Source organism: Juglans regia, chromosome 7, assembly GCF_001411555.2.
Source record: "Juglans regia cultivar Chandler chromosome 7, Walnut 2.0, whole genome shotgun sequence".
NCBI classification, from domain to species: Eukaryota; Viridiplantae; Streptophyta; class Magnoliopsida; order Fagales; family Juglandaceae; genus Juglans; species Juglans regia.
The window spans coordinates 16415016-16436887 of record NC_049907.1 but is presented as its reverse complement, the minus strand read 5'-3'; the positions used below and the strand labels follow the sequence as shown (position 1 = coordinate 16436887).

The 21872-nt window shown below is 38.4% G+C and overlaps 2 protein-coding genes and 1 pseudogene across 2 annotated transcripts; 1 reads left to right on the top strand and 2 right to left on the bottom strand.

Annotated features, from left to right (window-relative positions):
• Positions 1-14453: 14453 nt before the first annotated feature.
• Positions 14454-15991, bottom strand: LOC109005372 (peroxidase 29). Its single transcript, XM_018984294.2, has 3 exons — positions 15782-15991; positions 15305-15668; positions 14454-15161 (listed from the first exon to the last, which is right to left on the bottom strand). Exons 1-3 carry the CDS (start codon positions 15989-15991, stop codon positions 14758-14760), a joined length of 978 nt encoding a protein of 325 aa, XP_018839839.1. The 3' UTR covers positions 14454-14757.
• Positions 15992-18633: 2642 nt separating this feature from the next.
• Positions 18634-21461, top strand: LOC109005373 (probable pectinesterase 67). The gene is made up of 5 exons (XM_018984296.2): positions 18634-19044; positions 19181-19343; positions 20077-20283; positions 20402-20655; positions 20736-21461. Exons 1-5 carry the CDS (start codon positions 18755-18757, stop codon positions 20887-20889), a joined length of 1068 nt encoding a protein of 355 aa, XP_018839841.1. The 5' UTR covers positions 18634-18754; the 3' UTR covers positions 20890-21461.
• LOC109005374 overlaps positions 21457-21872 on the bottom strand; it is a 7426-nt pseudogene continuing 7010 nt past the window's right edge.

Genomic DNA, 21872 nt, shown 5'->3' with positions numbered 1-21872 from the left:
AATTGAAAGCTTTCATGCAAATACAGTAAGCATTGTGAATGAATATGACTGAAGAAGAAAAATGGTCAACATCAACCATTAAAACAACTATGTATGAAGAAGATCGAACAAAACTCTTGACCTTTCCCAAAACTCACTCAAGATATATATACTAGACTACAAACTACCAAAAGAAGCTACATGGGATTTTATTAAACAGTTGAGGAACGGAATCTCAAACAAGATTACATCGTACCAATGTATATTCATAGAGAGACACGTTAAAACATAGCCTTATTTTAGGAATGTGAGAAAAAATTAAAGGGATGGGGTGTGCGTATTAAATGCACTGCACATTCATCTCCAACCCATGATAAAGCTGTTGTTAAAATTCCAATGTGCATATATATATATATATATATATGTATTATATCGAAGCTAAGAAAAAAAAAAACTAAACTTTCAGGCTCGTAGGGTGGAAATCTGCATTGGGGTATGGTTATCCAGCAGCAAACGTTTATGAATTTTCCCGGCTGCCTAACCGACTGCTTGGATTTCAAAGCAACGGGGGGAATTCAATTCACCTGATTCAACTTAGAAATAGTGACTTGGACCAGGGAAAAAAAAAAAAAAAAACACCCATATCATTACTGTTTTGGTGCTGCAGTACAGGGAAGAGGAAAGGGTGGTATATCATGCAGCAGTTATGGCTACTCACTATATGTTAATGGGTTTGGTGAGTTTTGTTGACAACCACACTCACCTCCAAATCTCATGATCATAACGGCACGCCATTTCATCTTTGGGATGCCAAATTTAAAAAAAAAAAAAAAAACTTTGAGGATATTTTATCTGGATGAAGATATCTTACATGAGCATTTATCGTTGTTGTGACTTTCATATACAGATGATAAATTGAGGTTTTTGTTTTTGATTTTATAGATAGCGGGGACAAGATGGTAGGGAACGGCCGGGGAAACTGCAAGATTTGATGGGGTGTTCTCTTGTTTAGGCCGCTATTTTCATTCATACATTAAGCTAGGTGAGACTTGAGCTACGTTAAACTGCAACAATAATTCTTGATTAATGTTGAAAGGTGAGACTTTGAGCTAGATTAATTGCAGGCTTCCTAAGGCGCAGACGTTTTGAATAATGGGTTCCCGAACCTAGGTGTCGGATTACTTCACTCTGTATGTTCCAGAAAGACAAAACAAAAACAAAAATTAATCCTGTGCAGTTTGTCCAAAAAAATACAAATAAAAACAAAAACAATAAAGAAATGAACACAAAAATAAAACCAAGTATAAGGCCAAACATCTTAGAATTTGATTTATAAGATTTGAAGTTTGAATTACTAGGTTTCCCCAAGCTTATCCGGCACTGTTTATGGTTGAAATGAGACATGCAAAGACAAGAAAAATAAAAGAAAAATAGAAAATAAAACAATATTGGTTGAAAGGAGCACACAAACATCCATGGAGTTTAGGTTTCCATTGACTTATTTAGCGAGGTCCCACATTTAATAACGCCTCATGACAAAATAAAGAATATACTTAGGCTAAGTGACTACGTACCCTTACTTGTCCATATTTACGCGGTAGAGGTATCCTCCTACTATACTTAGGCCAAATACCTTGACTCGCCCACGCTTGCGCCGTAGAGACGTCCTCCTGCCAGATGTAAGCCGAGTAATCATGGTAATCAACAAAGAAGCAATATAAAAATATAACATCTACTCCAAATATTTATAACGAAAGGCAAACCACGCAGGTAACATATCATAGTTCAAATATTTAACCACCGGTCAAATCTTGACTAAAGGAAAATTTGAAAAAAAAATTGAGGAGGAGCATGGGAAGGAAAGGCATTCGGCATCGTGTCTCACCCCAAGGAGTCAAAAACATGGTAGGCTGCGCGACTAGCTTTGATGGACTTCTAGTCTAGCAGGTTCAAGTCCACATCCGGGTGTGCAAGTAGAAACTCCCTTAGTTGTTTGATCCCAAGTTCGGCTCACCTCCTCCTGAGATCTCTCCAAGTCCAACCAAAGACTGCTAACCCGCCTGTAGAAGGAAGCAACCTGATCCTCGAGTGAATGAGAGTATGACTCGACCCGAGATAAACTTTCTGCTATCTCGGCACGAGCAACTAGAACAGCTTCGTGAGCTTGGCCAATAAAGGCACGCATCGACTGGTTCTCTTCTTCCAAGTCTAGCTGACTGTCGATCAGAATAGCGGCTACATGGTCCATTCCCTAAAAAAATGAATGAATGGTGAGATGAGGAATGAGTGACAATGGTGCAAGCAAGGAAGGACAACTTACTAGAGAAAGAATCTCCCTAAGCCTACACACCATGTCCTGGATGGCCTCCCCCCAAAATCCGTACATGGAAGATTGAGATGCCCCTAGTCGGGAACTTGAAGGCCCACATGCAGCCTACAAGTTAAAGGATCCATTGGGATGAGGAATGAACCCACCCATCTCGCCCGAGTCGCATGGCAACAGAAACTTTGGCGAGAGAGGGGAGGAGACGTGAGAACATTAGGCTGAGGAAAAGAAAGAGCACCCGTAACATTGCCCTGGGCTTGACCAACCGAAGATAGAGGGACTTTGGCAAAAGACTGATTTGGGGGGGGGGGACTAGGCAAGGGCACTTCCCCTCCTGTAGGCGAGGTTCTAAAGGGCGAGGAAGGAATGGAGACATTTCCTCTGCTAAAGTCTACCCCTATGGATCCCGCGGAGGGAAATTCAGGAAAGACAAAGGGAAGCACATGTGTCGCTTCTCCCAAGATAGGCGAAGCAGCAGCGGAAGTGGATGAGGCAGCGACAACCTCAAGTATTGACGCTTTATCACCCACAGCCAAGACGCTTCACCAAATTCAGCGAAATGGACCAACGGGCCACCTGAGACAACTTGAGGAGTCCTCAAGAAAGCGGGGTCGAGAGTTACAACTATCTCGCCCTCATTCGACCCAGAAACCTCGATTTGGATTCCAGAAGAAGGAGAAACAGGAGACACAACCACTCAACGAGGCAACAAGGTAGATTCAGCCTCCAACACCAACTCTAAATCAGCCTTAGCCTGTGCTGTAATGGCCTCAAAGGAGTCTGCTGGAGAAGGCTAAGGAAGCTCCAAATTCTCCTCACCAGGTACCGAGGAAGAAGAGGGAGGACCTTTTTAGTAGAGATTGACTCATCGGTAGGGTTGACCTTGGCACGGGTGGGCGGATCTTCAGCATGAGCTTTCTTTCCCTTCTTGCTCACCGCAACCGAAGATGATGGCCTCTTCTGGCCTTAAGGCAACAACGAGGCACCCAAAAACTGGCGGCCAAACACATGTGCCCTGCCATGGGAAACAATGAACTTGTTACTATTAGCACGAGTCAAGAGGACTTTCGTCAAAGTTAAGCTGTCATTTTCCTCTACCCAAGCATGTATCAAACAAAGACACGCCTCTTCACGATCAGATAGGATAATCTCGAAACTTCGGTCATCGGAAACATGACCCCATGAAGCCCAAATTGGAAATTCACGATGATTGGCTTCACCGAGGGGAAATTCCCAACCCTTACCAGAAATAAAGAAAAGTTTGCACTGCCAATCCTTCGGATGGGAAAAGAAACGCTCGAGTTGGGCCACTCGACTACCAGTATGAGCTTGAAAACTGCAAATATTTCCGTCCAAACATCGAACGCTGTGGATATAGAGATATTCACGGGCCGCTAGGTCAGGATATTTGTCACTAGTTGGCTCCATAACTTGTCTCCAAGCAACACAACAAGCCATCAATATCCTCCAAGTGTTAGGCACCAGTTGCGTAGGGGCAAGCCCTAAGAAATCCATCACGTCTCTCACAAGACAACAAAAGGGCAATGAAGTCCCATGAGGAACATCACAGAGTAAAAAGCCACAAAGAAGGCCAATCCACCAATGTTAACTGCCCCCTTACGCAGTTCAGGGAGGCTTAGGACCATCGAGTCATGGACTCCAAAGCGATCCCTCATGACATCCAAATTAGATCGGGTAGTTGTCGCTGCTCATTGGTGGCCATTGAAAATAGGACGACGACTAGCCTTAATTTCTTCAGTTCGAGGAGAAGAGTTGCGGCGTCAAGAGGAACCGCCCCCTCGAGAAGCACTCAAATGAGAGGATTTGTGAGAGGTAATAAGGATAATGGAAGAAAAGAATGAAGAGATAGCAGAGGGCAAAGGATGTAGTGAGAAAGGGGTGCTTTGGAGAGGACGAAAGGCAACTGACAGAGTGTGAATGGGAAATAGACTGCACAATTGGAAACAAAAAAGTAAAAAGGAAGGAAGCATGTCAGATACGAAGAAGATAAAGTAAGGGGGCGTGAAAATAAAGCGACGCCTCCACTCCAAACTCAAAAAGACAAAGCCCGGATCACAAAGCGACCCTATGAGTACAAGTCCCTTCACGCTGTGCGTGATGAAACTTCACTGGGTAACTGAAGGAGACAAGTTTTCTCCTTAGACCCAATGGGCCCGTTACGTGGCTCAGAGGGCCAAACTTAGAAAACTGGGCCCAAAGTAAATGCACCACACGGGCCATAAATCATAACCATGACCCTACGACTTGATGAGATGAGAGCCTAACAAACTCTTAACTACCAATGGATCTTGATAACTTTCCATAGATCAGAAGAATTGCAAGTAACAGGAGGGAAATTCCTATAATGAGCCCCCAACCTAATTTCAAATGGAGGATAAAGTTGTTACGAGGCCACAAGGGAGCATCCGTTGCCATTCTATATATATCCATCGACCAGCACTCCAAGGGTATGCAAAGATTACTCTTCTATTCTATAATTGATATCAGGCTATTCTCCTCATTTAGGTATCGGAGTTGTCCCTACACCTTTGAGCCTCTTCCCTCTTTATTGTAGGTTGTGAGGGTCCAGGAGTGTGAAATACGTCCAGAACACTAATGGAGGCAACATTTATTAGCACGATGTAGAATGTAGATCGCCTGTGGGAAAGACGATGGGGGGCAATATGCAAAATCCATAACCTAAAATCATGGTTTTGACAAACGCATGCACATGAGTGAAGTTGACCCAAGCAAGGCGGCATATAATACTTCAAGTCAGCCCAGCCTGAAGCCTTCATAAGAGACAGCTGATATGAGTTTATACCAAATTTAATAAGCCCCAACAATTTGCCAGCTTCCTTGCATATTCCAGATGAATTGATCTTAGCCTCACCAATAAATAGATTAGAAAAAAGAAAATGAGGAGCCTTTTGGGACAAAACCTAAGTTTCATTAGGTATTTAATCAAGACAAACTCTTTGATATCAAATATGATTTCGAAATATTAGGGTTAATGTCGGTCTGTGAGGTGATGGGTGTTAAGTTTTATCATAGAGAGAGAAATAACCCAGATCACCAACTAAGGCTCCTAGACAACAAGCTTCGTGATAAAACAAGTAGAGATACTGAGACCACCAAGAGGTTTGCTTAGATTTGTTTAATTGGGCTTAGACCTCGTTTAGTTATATAGATGAAATGAAAAATATATGAATAACAGTGAGATAATTTATGAATAGTAATAAAATAGTTTGAGTTTAGATGTTTTATGTGATTTTGGGAAAATGAAAAAGAAAAAGTCGAGTAAAAATATTATAAAGTTAAAATATTGTGAGAATATAATTTTTTAATATAATTTTTGTTTTGAAATTTGAAGAAGTAGATTTTTTTTTTTTGTTTTAAAATTTAAAAAAATTATAATGATTAGATAAAAAATTTAAAATTTAAAAATTTAAAATTGAATTGTATTTGGATGTTTACATAAAATGATATGAGATGATTGAGACTATCTGTCAGACCAAATAGAGCTAGATTGAAAAATCAACTCCAAAATGACGAAGTAATATATTGGGACCCTAGCTATCTCCTATTAAAGAGTCCTAATTGTTTTGACAAAAATAATGGATTAAGATTTCTTAGAATTATAAATCGATCTTTAAGGTCCAAAGTGGGAGACAGAGACTAAATAAAGTCGATTCCATAGCATTTATGCTGTATCATATAACTTTTTCGGAAATCATTAAGATATTGTACTTTGGGAATACAAATCATCTCATTTTAAAATTTTTTATAATTTTATTTCTAAACATCACTCAAACACCACTACTTTTTAATTTCAAATATTCAAAATTTTTATTTAATTATTACCTAATTATTACAATTTTTTTAAGTTTTTAAATAAAAAACAAAAAATAATTCAACTTTTTTAAATTCTAAAACAAAAATTATATACTAACAATATTTAAATTTATAATATTTTTATTCAACATTTTCTCTCTCATTTTCTGAAATATAATAAAATATCTTAATTCAAACTATTTTATTATTACTTGCAGATTTATCATCTCATATTATTCAAATGTTGATCAATAAATTCTATAAACTCTCATGTATTTTATCTTTAGACCCAAGAGTTTGAATGAAGATTTTGATCCAAACACGAGAAATCAGCTTACTATCATCAAACGGTCAAGTTAAATTGTTTAATGTAGCTTATGAAAACCAGCTCATTAATAATAAAGAGAAAAAATAAATGATATTTGTAGTGGTGGAGTGTGCAAATATCACATAATTTTTTTGAAAAAAGTGAATAATTACGGTGTAACGCCCCGTCCCCGAGGGTAGGGTCATGAGAGTTAACTCATGTTACCTGATAATCAACTCCAATACTGTTAATATACTTCCAAAAGCTCCAAATCAAACATAAACACTTCAAATTTAATTAACCACACATACTCATTTATCAAATCCTCAATACAGTAACCCCAAAAAATATCAAATTCTCTAAATGTCACTTAAACTCACATTTCAATAATATAATTAATAAAATTCACTAATACTCATCGAAAACTTTATATTCTTAATCCACTATTCTTAAGTCATCTCATCCAATTGCTTCATAGTCTTGATCCTCAATTGAAAAATCCAAAATTATCTGAAAATATTGTGAAGATAAATGGATGAGTTATCAACAACTCAGGAAGCAGAGAACATATATTAGTATGTAAACATGAGCCTTTTCAAAACAGAGCGATTTTTCAAACTTTTCATACTCGCGGTTTGATATGCAGAAACAAAACATTTCATTTTTATATGCAGATCTCATAGACGTGTTATCAGAAAATCAAAGCGACTTTTCAAACATTTCATACTCAAAATCAACTGTTCATATTTAAAGACATTTTTCATATTCAAATACCATTTTCATACTCAAAAACCAACTGTTCACATTCAAAGATCCGTTTTGTAATCAAAGACCCTTTTATATTAAAAAATATATTTTCATATTCAAAAACCATTTTCATATTAAAAAACGCTTTGGCATAACATAACTGAACATCTTCATCTTATCATATCATATCGAATCAAATCGTATCATGTCATATCATATTCTATGTTTAACCCCCGTGATAGAGTTGTGCTATCCCCGGTGGCCAAACTAGGCAGTATCACATTGTGAAACTTCCCATTTTTCAATCTCGGATTCCTGAGTGTGCACACAGGAAAGAACACATAAAATACCATTTTGTTTCCAAAATGGGTGCACTCATATCATATCATTTCATGTTGGTACCAACCATATTACGTGAACCAGTATTATCATATCAGAACCATATTTAGAATCTGAATCAAAATAGATAAGTATGCCAAATATTTTTCATATCCATATCATATCAAAATACGTGCTGATCATTTCCATTTGATTAAAAATAGATCCAAATCAATGTACAAAAATTTACAGATATCATATTCATTCTTTTGCACATTTCATAAATATGTAAAATATTGCTCATGTCTACACTACTCATATCAAAAGCATTTCTTTTCTCTTTCATACATATATCATAAGTGAATGCAAAACATATACTGAGGTTGTTTTTCCACATTTTCTTTTTAAAACATCATGCACATTTTTACAAATTAACCTTAGTTTATTTCTTTTTATGCAAATCTAGTATAGGAACTCCGCTTACCTGGACTTCTTAGCTTTTCAAAAATTTCCTCAACAATGCCAAACAAAATTAATCGTTACCTATAAGATAATCACGTAAATTTCTATAAATTTCCAATCAATCTCGTATTTCTACATTCAAGCCTAAACTTCTAAAATAATCTATTTTTAATTCCTCAAAACCCGAAATTCTCATTATTCCTAAAATACCAACATCACTTTCTAAACTCATCAATATCCAACTTACTAACTCCGACTAAAACATTAAATTCTAACTTATTTACGATTGAGATCTTACTATAATTTATAAAAACTAAAATAACATAACTATATCGGAATCATTATAAGTAGAAAATCATACTTTTGTTTAAATAAATAAATAAATAAATAAATAATATTCTTTTAAAAGGATTCAAAATAAGATTTTGCACTTACTGATCATTCCAAAAATTTATTATTATTTACTTAATAAATATTCCGACAAAATATCAGTCTCTTAAAAATACCAACTTAACAAAATGAACCCACATGCGCCTAAGTCTAAATAAATAAATAAAATCACTTGCGGCCCACATTCCAAACACAAAATACACACGCAGTTGCTATATTCAAACAAAATAGGGCAAAAGGGTAATAACACCCTTCATCTACCAGGTTACCTGAAACACAACCATTTTCTTTTCAAGTAACTACCAATAACTACCAAAAATAAAAACCAACAGAGGCCAAAACATGAGTGACGGCAGGGACATACCCATGAAAAACAAATCGAGGCAGCGGCACTGTGGGATCAGCGCGACGGATGTTGGACTGAGGTGGTGGTGACTTTTCGACGGAGTCGTACAAGGAGAGAGAGAGAGAGAGAGAGAGAGAGAGAGAGAGAGTGCTGGCAATGAGGGAGAGGGAGATAAAGTGAGAGAAGAGACGGAGGAAGAGCAAGCCGAAGGAGGGAAGATACGTCGAGGGAGTGCTGATGGCTTATCGAGAGACTGAGGTGGGGTGCAGCGGACTGAGGGTGACGGGACGACGGCTGGCGGCATGGGTTGGCAGGTTGATGTCACACGGTGGAGAAACACTCCTCTGTTTTCTTGGTGTAAAAACAGGGGTGGTGATTTTTTACCAACAGTTGAGAACCGAGCAGGACACTCGGAGGGGCGGTGGCGCACAGTTGAGGTGGTGAACTCATAGTGGCTAAGGCACTAGCGTGGACTGAGTTCGGTGGAGTTGCTGCACATGGATTGGTTTTGGGAGTGGCGGTTTACTGGATGCAAACCGAGCCCTTCGGTTTGGTGTTTTACGAAGAAGCGATGGCTGGTTGCGTGAAGAGAAGACAGCGAAAATGAATCTAGGGTTAAGAAAATGCTTAACATATATATAAGATATAATAGTAAAGAGATAAAACCTAGAGGAAAATGATGAACGGACATGCATGAAAATGGAAGGTGGATGTGAAACCGTGCGACGTGAATTCTGGAGATGCTTCCACGGGCCTGGGCCTGGCAGTGGGCTGGGTCTTACATACAGGATCCATATGAAAAAAAAATATTAATTATTTAATAGTGGATCCTACTATTTTTCAAAAAGATTACGTAGCGCTTGTGTATTCCACGATTGTATCTAGCATTACTCGATTGAAAATATTGAGACACTATATACAATCGCATAGTTCTCATTGTACATGGAAAGCTTATAACTTATTTGCTGAGTTTTAATTCCTTCATCTAATCTCTAAATTTTATCACAAAGTTATTATCAATTTTAACCTATTCAAAAATCAGACTATGTTAGAAAAATAATGATATATACAAATTTTAAATATACAACTTTCGCGCATGTCCTTTACTCACCTTTCTTGGTGTGGTCTATTTTTTTTTAAAAAGAGTCTTAAGCAAGACTCGTCCATTTAAGGCTTGCATGTCCCTGACCTTATTCGAATTATCTGTCTAGCTATAAACTGTCTAATTAAACATTCAACATTTATAGTCTCTAAAATAAGGTCTATCAAATCGTAAATCCCGATTTTGCTTCAAATTTCTATCATGATAAAACCTAAACACTCCAACCTAAGGATCTTTATGTTAACCAAATCCTGCTGGACATCCCGAAAATACAGCACATCCTCATGAGCCTCTCAAGACAGCAACTATAACTGGAAATCCCGAAATTACAGAGCACATTAATGAGCATTCCAGAAATGAAATGTCAACCGGATCAACGTGATACGATTCCTTATTTTACTCCTTGATCCTCTCTTGTAAATGTTACCGTAGTTCCCTCCTGTAAATCTGCTAGTTTCCTTTCTTTGTTTTGTAAAGCTGTAACGTACATATTGACTCTTGTATTATTTAAACGGAATGAAGTGAATGAGAAAGGCAAGTTGGCCTTCTCTGTTTTTATCTGCATTGATCTTCTTCTTACATGGTATCAGGCCTCTAAGGCTAACGCCCAAACAACAAAGATCCTACACAAACAGCTTCCGCACACACCTAAAACTAGAATGGCCTCTTCCCAAAATACTCCCCAGTTTCCGAAGTTGGATGGCCCCAATTACCTCACTTGGCGGATCCAATTTCTTGTATTCTTGAAGAGTCATGACATGGCTGGTCTTGTTGATGGAACCAACCTTGCTTCAACCAAGACTCTCCCAGATAACACTCCAAATCCGGAGTACATTCGCTGGTCCAAACAAGATAACAGCGTCCTCAGTTGGCTATATGCCTCCATTGTGGAAAAATTAGTTTCCACCGTTTTTAATTTGGAGACCTCGAAACAGGTTTAGGATTCTCTTCAAGCTCGGTTTTCTTCAACCTCGCACTCTCGCATTGTCTTCCTCAAACGGCAACTTCAAACAATTTCGCAAGGCAATAAATCTTGCCTCTCTTACATAGAAGAAGCAAAACTCCTCTCAGATCAACTCGCAATTGCCGGGAAACCAGTCGAAGAACAAGATTTGATAACATACCTCTTGAGTGGACTCAAACCACATTTCATGCCTTTCGTAACTCCCTACACTTTTGCAACAAGGGATTAGGATCTTCCCATTGATGATTTTCAGACCGAGCTCCTCAACTTTGAGACACTAATGGAGGCGCCTCCTTCATCTGTTTCTGCTGAAACTCACTTGGCTTTTGCAGCAGCTCATCCGAAAGTTGGAGCTCTAAAGAAACCTGCAGGGCCCAATTTATTATCTCAGGCCCATCCCTCAAGTCGACCACCACATCATGCGGGCTCTTCCAATCACAGGCCCACTGCTACACAAATAAATGACAACAGGCCCGTTTGTCAAATATGTGAAAAAAATGGCCACAAAGTTGTTGATTGTTATCATAGATTTGACTTCACCTACCAAGGTCGACTACCACCAATAGATCTAGCTGCAATGGTTGCTGAAGGCAACAACTCTTATGTTCAATAGGTGTGGTATGCTGATAGCGAGGCCAATGCCCACATTACCAGTAACACAGCAAATCTCACCACTTCATAGCCCTATGACGGAGGAGACACTATCACAGTTGGAAATGGCTCAGGTTTGGTGATTAAAAATATGGGTACCTCATCTCCCAAAACAGCAAATTCAAATTTCAATCTCTCAAATGTCCTTCACTGTCCAAATGCATCTTCCAACTTAATTTCCATCAATCATTTTTGTTTAGATAATGATTGTTATTTTATTCTCATTGGAAGTGATTTTTCTGTGAAAGAGAACAACACGGGACAACTTCTACTCCAAGGGCAAGTTGAGAATGGACTATATCCCATAGCAGACAATAATCTCCTTCAAATAAAATCTCATGTTTTGTGGCTAATCTCGACGTGTCCACCACTCTCAACATGTGGCATGATCGATTAGGCAACCCATCTCAAGCTGTTTTAAATCATTTGTTTCGTTCAAAATATTTAGATGTCTCAAATTCTAATAAAATTGAGTTTTGTTCATCATGTCCTTTAGGGAAATCAAAACAATTACCTTTTAGTGACTCCACTCGTCAATCTTCTCGGCCTTTAGCACTTATTCATTCAGATGTGTGGACATCTCCAATGTATTAGGTAGGAGGAGCGAAATATTATGTTCTTTTTATTGATGATTTTTTCCGCTTTACTTGGTTGTATCCCATTAAATCTAAACATGAGGTGTTTGCAATTTTTACCAAATTTAAAGCACTTGTGGAAAATGTTTTCTCTTGTAAAATTCAACAACTCCAAACTGATAATGGTGGCAAATTTCTTTCCACCTCTTTTAAAACTTTTTTACAAGAAAATGGCATTTTTCATCGCTTAACTTGTCCTCACACATCTCAACAAAACGAGATCGCTGAGCGAAAACATCGTCATATTGTTGAGACCGGGTTGACTCTTCTAGCTCGGTCTCATCTACCGAATACATATTGGGCTGATGCTTTTCTTACATATGTTTATCTCATAAACCGACTACCAACACAACTTGACTCCATTTTTCATGCTTCATAAAAAAATTCCAAAATACTCTTATTTAAAAATTTTTGGATCTGCATGCTTTTCCTTACTCAGACCATATGAAACACACATACTCTCTTTTCGAAGTAAAGAATGCATTTTCATTGGCTATGCCAGCCAATAAAGAGGGTACAGGTGTCTTGACTATTTGTCTGGACGTGTTTACATATCTCGAAATGTGGTCTTTCATGAAGAAAAATCCCCAACCAAACAAGGAGTCTTTTCCTCAAGTGCCCTGCCGAGTGAAGTCCCTCAGGTACGTTTCTTCCAGAAACTTCATTTCCATACCCATTCATCCAGTCATCTGAAACCGACCCATCCCACCCTCCACCTAACATTGAAATAAACCCTCACTTTCAATCGCAACCCCTTTCTCCCAATCTGCAACCTGAAACCGCAGACCCAACCCAGACCCAACTCGCTGACATAGCACCCTCACAGCCTGCATCCGTCCAAACTGAAAACAGAGCAACTCCACCATCACGAGTGACAACTCGCTCCATGACTGGCCACTCCAAACCCAAACAATTTCCAGACTTCACCGTGTACTCTACCCGCTACCCACTAATGGTACTCTCAACAGTTGTCACCGAGCATGAACCTTCCACTTGCGCACAAGCAGTGACCTCTCCCTAGTGGCGTGCTGCGATGGGCCGTGATTTTGATGCTTTAGTGGTAAATAGAACTTGGTCCCTCTGTCCTCACCCATCTGGTAAGCATATTGTTAGAAATAAATGGATTTTTAAGGTTAAACGCCACTCTGATGGCATTAAGCGCTATAAAGCGCGTCTCGTTGCTAAAGGATTTGAACAACAATATGGAATAGATTATGGGGAAACTTTTTCCCCAATGGTGAAACACACCACAGTCCGATTGATTCTTGCCTTAGCAGTGTCTTTAATTTGGAATATTCGCCAAATCACCATTTCAAATGCTTTTTTGCATGGGTTGTTAGATGAAGAGGTTTTTATGGAGCAACCTAAAGGGTTCATTGATGAGAATTACCCAGATCACGTTTGCAGGTTACACAAGTCACTATATGGCCTAAAACAAGCACCACGTGCTTGGTTTCGGCGTCTCAGTCAATCCCTCTTGGAATATGGGTTCATTGAATTTAATGCTGATTATTCACTTTTTATCTATACCAATGATTATGGTCTTTATTTTTCCTCCGGTGATATTAATCTAAATGCTTATTGTGATTTCGACTGGGCGGGTAATCCGGATGACCGACGAAGCACAACTGGTTATGGAATATTTCTTGGACCCAATCTCATTACTTGGACAGCAAAGAAACAACCCATTGTCTCCAAAAGTAGCACTGAAGCCGAGAATCGCATCATAGCCATTGCTACTGCTGACCTATACTGGCTAAGAATGCTGCTAAAAGAACTTGCCATTCAACTTCCATCTACTCTGACAATTTGGTGCGATAATATTGGAGCCATTGCTTTGGCATCCAATCTGGTCTTTTATGCTAGAACAATGCACGTCGAAGTAAATTACCACTTCATCCGAGAAAAAGTCCTCAATAAAGACATCCAAGCCAAGCATATCTCAACCACTGATCAGATTGGTGATATATTCACAAAGGGACAAACAGCTCCACGGTGTGCATTTCTAAGGTCCAAATTAATGGTCATCGTGATCCCCATCAATTTGAGGGGGGGTGTTAGACCAAATCTTGCTGGACATCCCGAAAATACAGCACATCCTCATGAGCCTCTCAAGACAGCAACTACAACTGGAAATCCTGAAATTACAGAGCACATTAATAAGCATTCTAGAAATGAAATGTCAACCGGATAAACGTGATATGATTCCTGATTTTACTCGATCCTCTCTTGTAAACATTACCGTAGTTCCCTCCTGTAAATCTGCTAGTTTCCTTTCTTTGTTTTGTAAAGCTGTAACCTACATATTGACTCTTGTATTATTTAAACGGAATGAAGTGAATGAGAAAGGCAAGTTGGCCTTCTCTGTTTTTATCTGCATTGTTCTTCTTCTTACACTTTATACTTCAGTCTTGCTGAAAGCCCAGAGACAACCTTGCAGAAAAGACATCGATATATATGTAAAAACCATGCATACGGTAGACATTTTAAAAGACAGATCACAGGGTCCAAGTAATCTTGAGATTTGAGACAACACTTGGTTAGGAGACAGCCAAAGAATATTAATGTTGTGGTCATGAGCTAAAATTGGTCAGCTTGTTGGAAGTAGTGAAAAAGGCTGATAATGGGATAAGATGATAGAAATTTCTTCTAAACTACTGCCATGATCTCTAGCTAGCAGCTCAAATTAACACCTCTCAATCTATTACGTTACAACTCTTTCTAATAACACCTTGATCCTCAATTAGAACACCTGAAGTGGACAGCTTCACAAAGGCAGTAGAAAATGCACGGAAGAAAGCATCCTGATCAGTGGCAAAACGTTCCATGATTCGAGCCGTTTGAGTATTCATTACCATTTCAGCATCAATTCTCAGTAAGCCACGGCCTTCCATTGCATTCATGTAATATTGGTTATCGAAGATTAATGTGGTTGGATCATTAAGAACAAAACTCGAGTTCGAGGTTAAAGATCCTTTAGGACAATTTAACTTCAAGAATGCTTCAAATCTGGGTTCCATTCCTTGATCCTTGTCACCTTCATGGTCGTACAGACGTTTCAGAATGTTTAAACAATGTGTAACTCCTAGAGTATGTGCGCCTGCAAAATTCAAAATCATGCTAAAGTATACTGAGAACGTATAGTTAATTGCGTGTGCATCCGAGTACAAACGCATGCATGTACATCATGTTGTGGATGTATAATATTATATGGGCCTATGAAAGAATGATTTCACGAAATACCCATAATGGCAACTGATTCTTTAGTGGTCATCCCTTTACTGGTAAAAATATGAAGCATGTTGTCAACTCCAGCAGTTGCAGGAGGGATCAAAGCATCGGCAAGTTCATAGCTTGGAGGAACAGAGGAATCCCTACGTCCCAAGGGAATCTTTATTTGTGGCCCTCCAGATATAGCAACTGCCTCACGGGCAGCCAGTACAAGTATGTCAGCACAAGAAACTTGTTTGGGGCAGGCTGCTTCAACCATGGTTTTCAGCATGCTGATTATCTCCCTCCTTCGAATGCCAAAGTTTTTCTCTGTTGCCATCTCTGATGTCAAGTTTCGATCCTCAACAGGATCAACAAGAATGGAAGCGTCGCAGCCCTGTTATATATTATGAAGGAGCAAAGCATTTTAACAAGGTAAAGGCTTTGGTACTTCTGTGTATTACTCAGTGTGTGTGTGTGTGTGTGTGTGTGTGAGAGAGAGAGAGAGACCTGAACTTGGCAGTCATGGAACATTAGCCTCAACAAAGAAGCAGGTAAGGTGGGATCAGTGAGAAAGATTGGAAGTAGGCCAGCTCTAACAATGTTTTCAAGTTGTGGGCATGAATTCTCATAAAAGTTGTACCTGAGACCACCACCCCCTTCAACCCCAATCCCGAATACAAACATAAGGATCACTAAAACCATGGTTTTCGGATCCATCTTATTTAAGCGCACCAAATTATTTTGGAACTCAAATTCAGATTTTCGCTGTTTATAAACAGAGGAGCACCACAGTATCACTAAGCAAATCAGAGGTCTTTTTGGTCCTAGTAAAGAAATAATTTTTCCCATATTATTAAACACTTTTACCTGCTTGGATGAGTAATGAATTATGATAACAAGCATGTCATAATTTAGAAACAGGTAGCTGTGAGAATAATAAAAACCAGAGAATAATTAGGGGGAGAAGGGCAATTAATTAGCCCCTCTTGGCTAGGTATTAGTTTGAAAAGTTTGGGAGAACATTTGTCATAGACTAGCCCGTAAACTATCTCACATCACCTCATCTCATCTCATCTAATTTTAACCAATAATCTCACTACTATTCACTGTCGAGATGACATTTTGGTCTTCCCACCAATTAGCACTATAGTTTCACAAAATAAACATGTTTTCTCCCCTCGGTTCACAAAGTAAAACATTGAGTGAGGGGACACCGTAACGTTTGTACTTAAAAGCAAGAGACTAAAGTTTTCACAATCTTACTTTGGTTCTATGTTTCATGTCATGTTGGTGATGTAAGTTATTCTTGATTCCTATAAGAAATTGTACTTCAAGAGCAGCCAAGCTTCTTTTGGATTGAACTTGAAAACATTTAAATGCCAGCTACAATGTTTTCATTGTAATTCTACTCACTTGAATATTTTAGCAGTAAATTGTTACTGCTAATAGAGGAACACACCGTTGGAAGGCAATAACCACTGTCACCACTAATAAATTTGCACTGCAAGATTAGGATTACAACCCTAGGCTCATGCCTATGAGATACCACTTATAGTTCATCTACATCTTTTTTTGGTTTTGGTTGGGAAAATTATAGTCATGAATTGATAAAAAGCTCACATGTCTGGTGAGGATTCTTGTAGGGTATGGTTTCTCTGCATTCACAGGTAAATTTTCTGCATTTAGTTTCCTTTGATTCCATCCATATATATATGTATACCCATCTCATTTCTATTTTGGTTTCAGTTGTTATTGCTCCCTGCTCTGGAGAACTTCTCGATACGAACAAAGTTTAGTAAAGCCAAAAGGTGTAATTAACAGGATTGGTTCTGGGTTTGACAATGACTGCTACCTATCAACCATATAGTTTTCAATTGTACGAGTGTCATTGTTTCTTTCTTCTTCTTTCTTTGTGCATGGGTGAGTGCATCAACAAAGTGCATGCCACTGATCGAGCTTTTATGATCAGCAAATGTCTCCTGCGAATATCATGATCAGCTAAATATAGGCCACCATCACCATGTGGATTCAACTAATGATTTGATTGATCTCCAACCAAAACCAAAAGATCACATGTAAAAAGTCACATTTACATGCCCTCGCGGGAGAGAATGGTAATAAGAGTTTTACTTGCAAGTCGGTATTGAGAATACACTCTCGATCCACACAAGCTACCTTGTAAATCTTATCAACATGTTAGCAGCATAAATGGTATGTATATATGTCACTCGCACTAAATTACTGGCCGGGTTTTATACCGGGTTCCGGTTACGGATTCCAGCCCGAAACAAATCCGGGCCTTTGTTCCGGGCCGGTACCCGCATAGAAAAATTTGGGTACCGGATTTTTTTTTCTTCGGTTTGAATGTTTTAATTTTTTTTTTTTCCTTTCTAGCAACTAAATGGATAGAAATTCAAAAAGAAAATGCATATTATATTCAATAAATCATCTATTTTATGTTTTTTTTTACTCTCTTCTATACGTGGCTTTTTATTGGTGATCAAGGAACATGTAGACTTTGATTTAAAAAATTAAATAAATAGAGTTTGAATACTGCATCAATATTTTTTTCATGAAAAAATATTTATAACATGTAGGCTTTGATTTTTAAAAACCGGTTTCAATTCGAGTTCCGGCTCGATTTTAAGACCCGAGTTCCGGTCCAAGTATACCCAGGTTCCCAAGTCGAAGTCCGGATGAACAATCCCACTTACTAATGTGATATTTCATCTAATAGGAAATAAGATCCCCAAGGTAATTTGCCAATTTCACATTATCTCAAACTTGGAGGCACGTATTGGTGGTCATACATTGGCACATATAAAAGATTAGAACTATATATGTTACTTGCAAGTTTGATGTATCAACATACCACTTATTATAAAATATCTTTTACTTATAAAAAAGTCAAAACTCTATTTTTTAGTTGACATGCATGGCTTATCTTTATATCCTCCATATGATCACTATTAATGTGTCCTGGTGAATCAAAACATAGCTTCTAAATAGATTATTTGCAAAAAATTATGTTCCGAAAGGTGCTGGCCAACCTAAATTGGAAGTCAACTGATCCAAGTTGGCCCAAAAGAAAAGGCAGGCTCAGCCTAATTATATCCGTCCATTGGACACAGGTGTTAAGATCCAGTTCCTCGTGATCTTTAGCTTTGTTGTTTAAACCATTTGCTGCACCAAAAATTATTGCGACAACTTACATGCATGATAATTAACTAAAATTATCACCAAACCTAAACGGTGATTGTAAACCGCACAAGAATCCATTGGAGGCCCTCCAAAATAGGGAGTACGTTCCCAAACTACTTTCCCTGATCTTTAATTTCTGACACGCAATTCCTACCTTCCAAACAACCACACCCCAAAAATGAACAAAAACCTCTTCGCTTAAGGAGTACCTCTCATGACTGCCCTTTTCAAGATTCAACCTCCAACCTCTTTTTCACCAGAAGTACTGCACCAACCCCCATGTCTTCCTCTTCTTTTCCTGCTTCGACTCTCCATAGAGCAATTCACATTGTCATTGCAGTCATTTTCGTCGTCTCCATCTCTTTTCTGGATCATGTCAATGGCTTGGACGCCGGCCAGACAGTCATTGACTCTCCTTTATTGACACAAAAGATTGGCACCAACAGCACGATCATTAAGGTCGATATTAATGGCGATGGGGACTTCAAATCCGTCCAGGCAGCCATTGATTCTGTTCCTGAAGACAACTCTCAGTGGGTTATCATCCATCTTGAGAAGGGGGTTTACAGGTGATATATCTCTCTACGTGAATTCATGTCTAATGATCTAACAACATGCATGCATGCGATCTAGCCATGATATATATAAGAAGCTTAATTATTAATTGATAACATTGTTGTTTATTTTTGACGTACTGCATGGCAGAGAAAAGGTGCACGTACCAAAAAGCAAGCCCTATATATTCCTGAGAGGAAATGGGAAAGAAAGATCAGCTATTGTATGGGCCCAAAGCTCTTCTAACAATGTGGAGTCTGCAACTTTTAAGGTCGAAGCACCCCACTTCATTGCCTTCGGGATTACCTTCAAGGTACATTATTTAAGTTAACGTTCCATATATATCTTTATTTTTTCTTAATGCTATATGATTTAACTGAATATTAATCTTAAACATTTATAGGGTTTGTTTGGAAATAGAATGGTTTATCTCATCTCATTTATAAACATACTTACGTTTTCAAACATACTTTGGGAAAATGAGTAAAAAGTTGAATAAAAAATATTATAAAATTAAAATATTGTTAGAATATTATTTTTTAATATTATTTTTGTTTGAAGATTTAAAAAAGTTTAATTTTTTTTTATTTTTTATTTGAAAGTTTGGAAAATTTGTAGTTATTAATTTGAAAAAATTGTAATGATTATTTTAAAAATATTTGTATTTGAGTGATGTTTGGAGATGAGAGGAGATGAGATGATATGAAAATTTTGGGAATCAAGCCCTTAATCTGCAATATCTTTGAAAGTAATGCGTACTCAAAATAGTATGTACCTTAGATTTGTATACAAGACCTTTTCAGTTATGAACCTTATTTCTTCAAGTTTGGATTTGGAGTTTGAGCCGATCTAGTATTTTCGAAAACAAAGCCTTGATGAGTACTCCATGCACTCAAAGGATCAACATAGTTAATTATGAATATCAATCTTAAATTTGTGTCTCTATGTTTTTCTCCTGGCAATGATCAACCTTAAAGTACGTACTTGCCTTTTGATGTTCGCCATTAACCCTTTTTCTCGTTTTTTTTTGGTCTTCAACAATGCAGAATGAGGCTCCCATTGGGGTTGCTTATACACCACAGAATCAATCAGTGGCAGCATTTGTTGCTGCAGACAATGTAGCATTTTACCACTGCGGATTCTACAGTACACATAACACTCTCTTTGATTACAAAGGAAGGCATTATTACGGTAACTGTTACATCCAAGGCTCAGTCGACTTGATCTTTGGCAGTGGCAGATCCCTCTTCCATGTAATCAATCAATTAAATTCACTCTCTCCTATCTTTTTTTCCTCCATTCATTCTAAATTTTGGACTCAATGCCTAGCTCGATGTAATAATCGTTGCTATTGTTTATATATACATGCAGAGCTGTGAGATCTTTGTTATTGGAGACAGGAGGGTGGAGATTCAGGGATCAGTCACAGCTCAAATCAGGGAAAGTGCAAGCGAGAATACTGGGTTTGTGTTTGTGAAAGGAAAGGTTTATGGTGTTGGTGGTGGTGGTGTGTATTTGGGGAGAGCTAAAGGTGCCTATTCCAGAGTAGTTTTTGCACAGACATACCTCTCTAGGACCATTGTACCACAAGGCTGGACCAATTGGAGTTATGACGGCACTACAGAGTAAGAAAGCCAACCTTGACAATATATACAGGTTTTTCGATTATACTGATCATGACATTGTGCATTAAAATTTAAAACAGGAATCTATACCACGCGGAGTATAAGTGCCAGGGACCAGGAGCAGACTCAACACAGCGTTCTTCGTGGTCGAAACAACTGAGCGAAAAAGAGGTTACTCCTTTCATATCTATAGATTACATTGATGGCCAGAAATGGCTTCCAGTTTGGCTATGAAGTTCGCCAGAACTATAACGAGTAGAAAAAAGCTAGCAAAATTGTTGTGCGGCAAATAAATCATGACTACTCATGACTCATGAAGTACCTTTGAGTTATATGATTCATGTGATATTACGCATTCTTCTGATCTTAATCATCAAAGTTTGTTCAAAATCATGAGATCGACCTTTTAGCCTACATACAGTTTTAAGCTAATTTGGTGAATCAAGGTTAGCACCAGGCCAGCTGGGGCTCGAGCTGCCGATAAGAGTATATAACCAAATCATATCATATTGTGCAATGCGAGGGCAGTAATGTATCGTAACATTTTTAATTTAAAATTCATTAATACGTCCATGTATATCATGTGTTTCTTCTGGTTCTATATGCTGCCTTGAAACCTTAAAACTAAAACTTTTTTGATGGCATTGGATACGTACGTACGTAACACATTATCTCATAGCCCGCATATATAGTTCTACTAAGTTTGTTGGTTTATTTTTTCCCATCTGTAATTATTATTTTGTACCTAAAAGAAAGTTGCTAGATATGATTATTGCATGAACTGAAAGATCACATTTTTGCATAAAGTAGTAGCCTCGATTTATTCGACCTTCTAATTGGATAATATTAGTATATATCCATGCATGAACATGGCATCACATGATTACATATTGCAACTACGATCCTTTTAAATTTTGGGATCAATATTTAAAAACCGCCACCAATTCCCCCTCCAGCACCGGCACCGCCGCCAAAACCACCGCCGGTGCCACCTCCTGCTCCACCACCTACTCCTACTCCCCCACCTTTACCACCCCCAAAGCCACCACCCACACCTCCACCTGCACCACCACCACCTCCTACACCACCACCACCTCCACCACCAAATCCCTCCTCCAGCACCACCACCTGCACCGCCTCCACCTCCAATGCCTCCTCCAGCACCACCGCCACCTCCTATGCCACCACCTGCACCACTTCCACCACCAATACCTCCT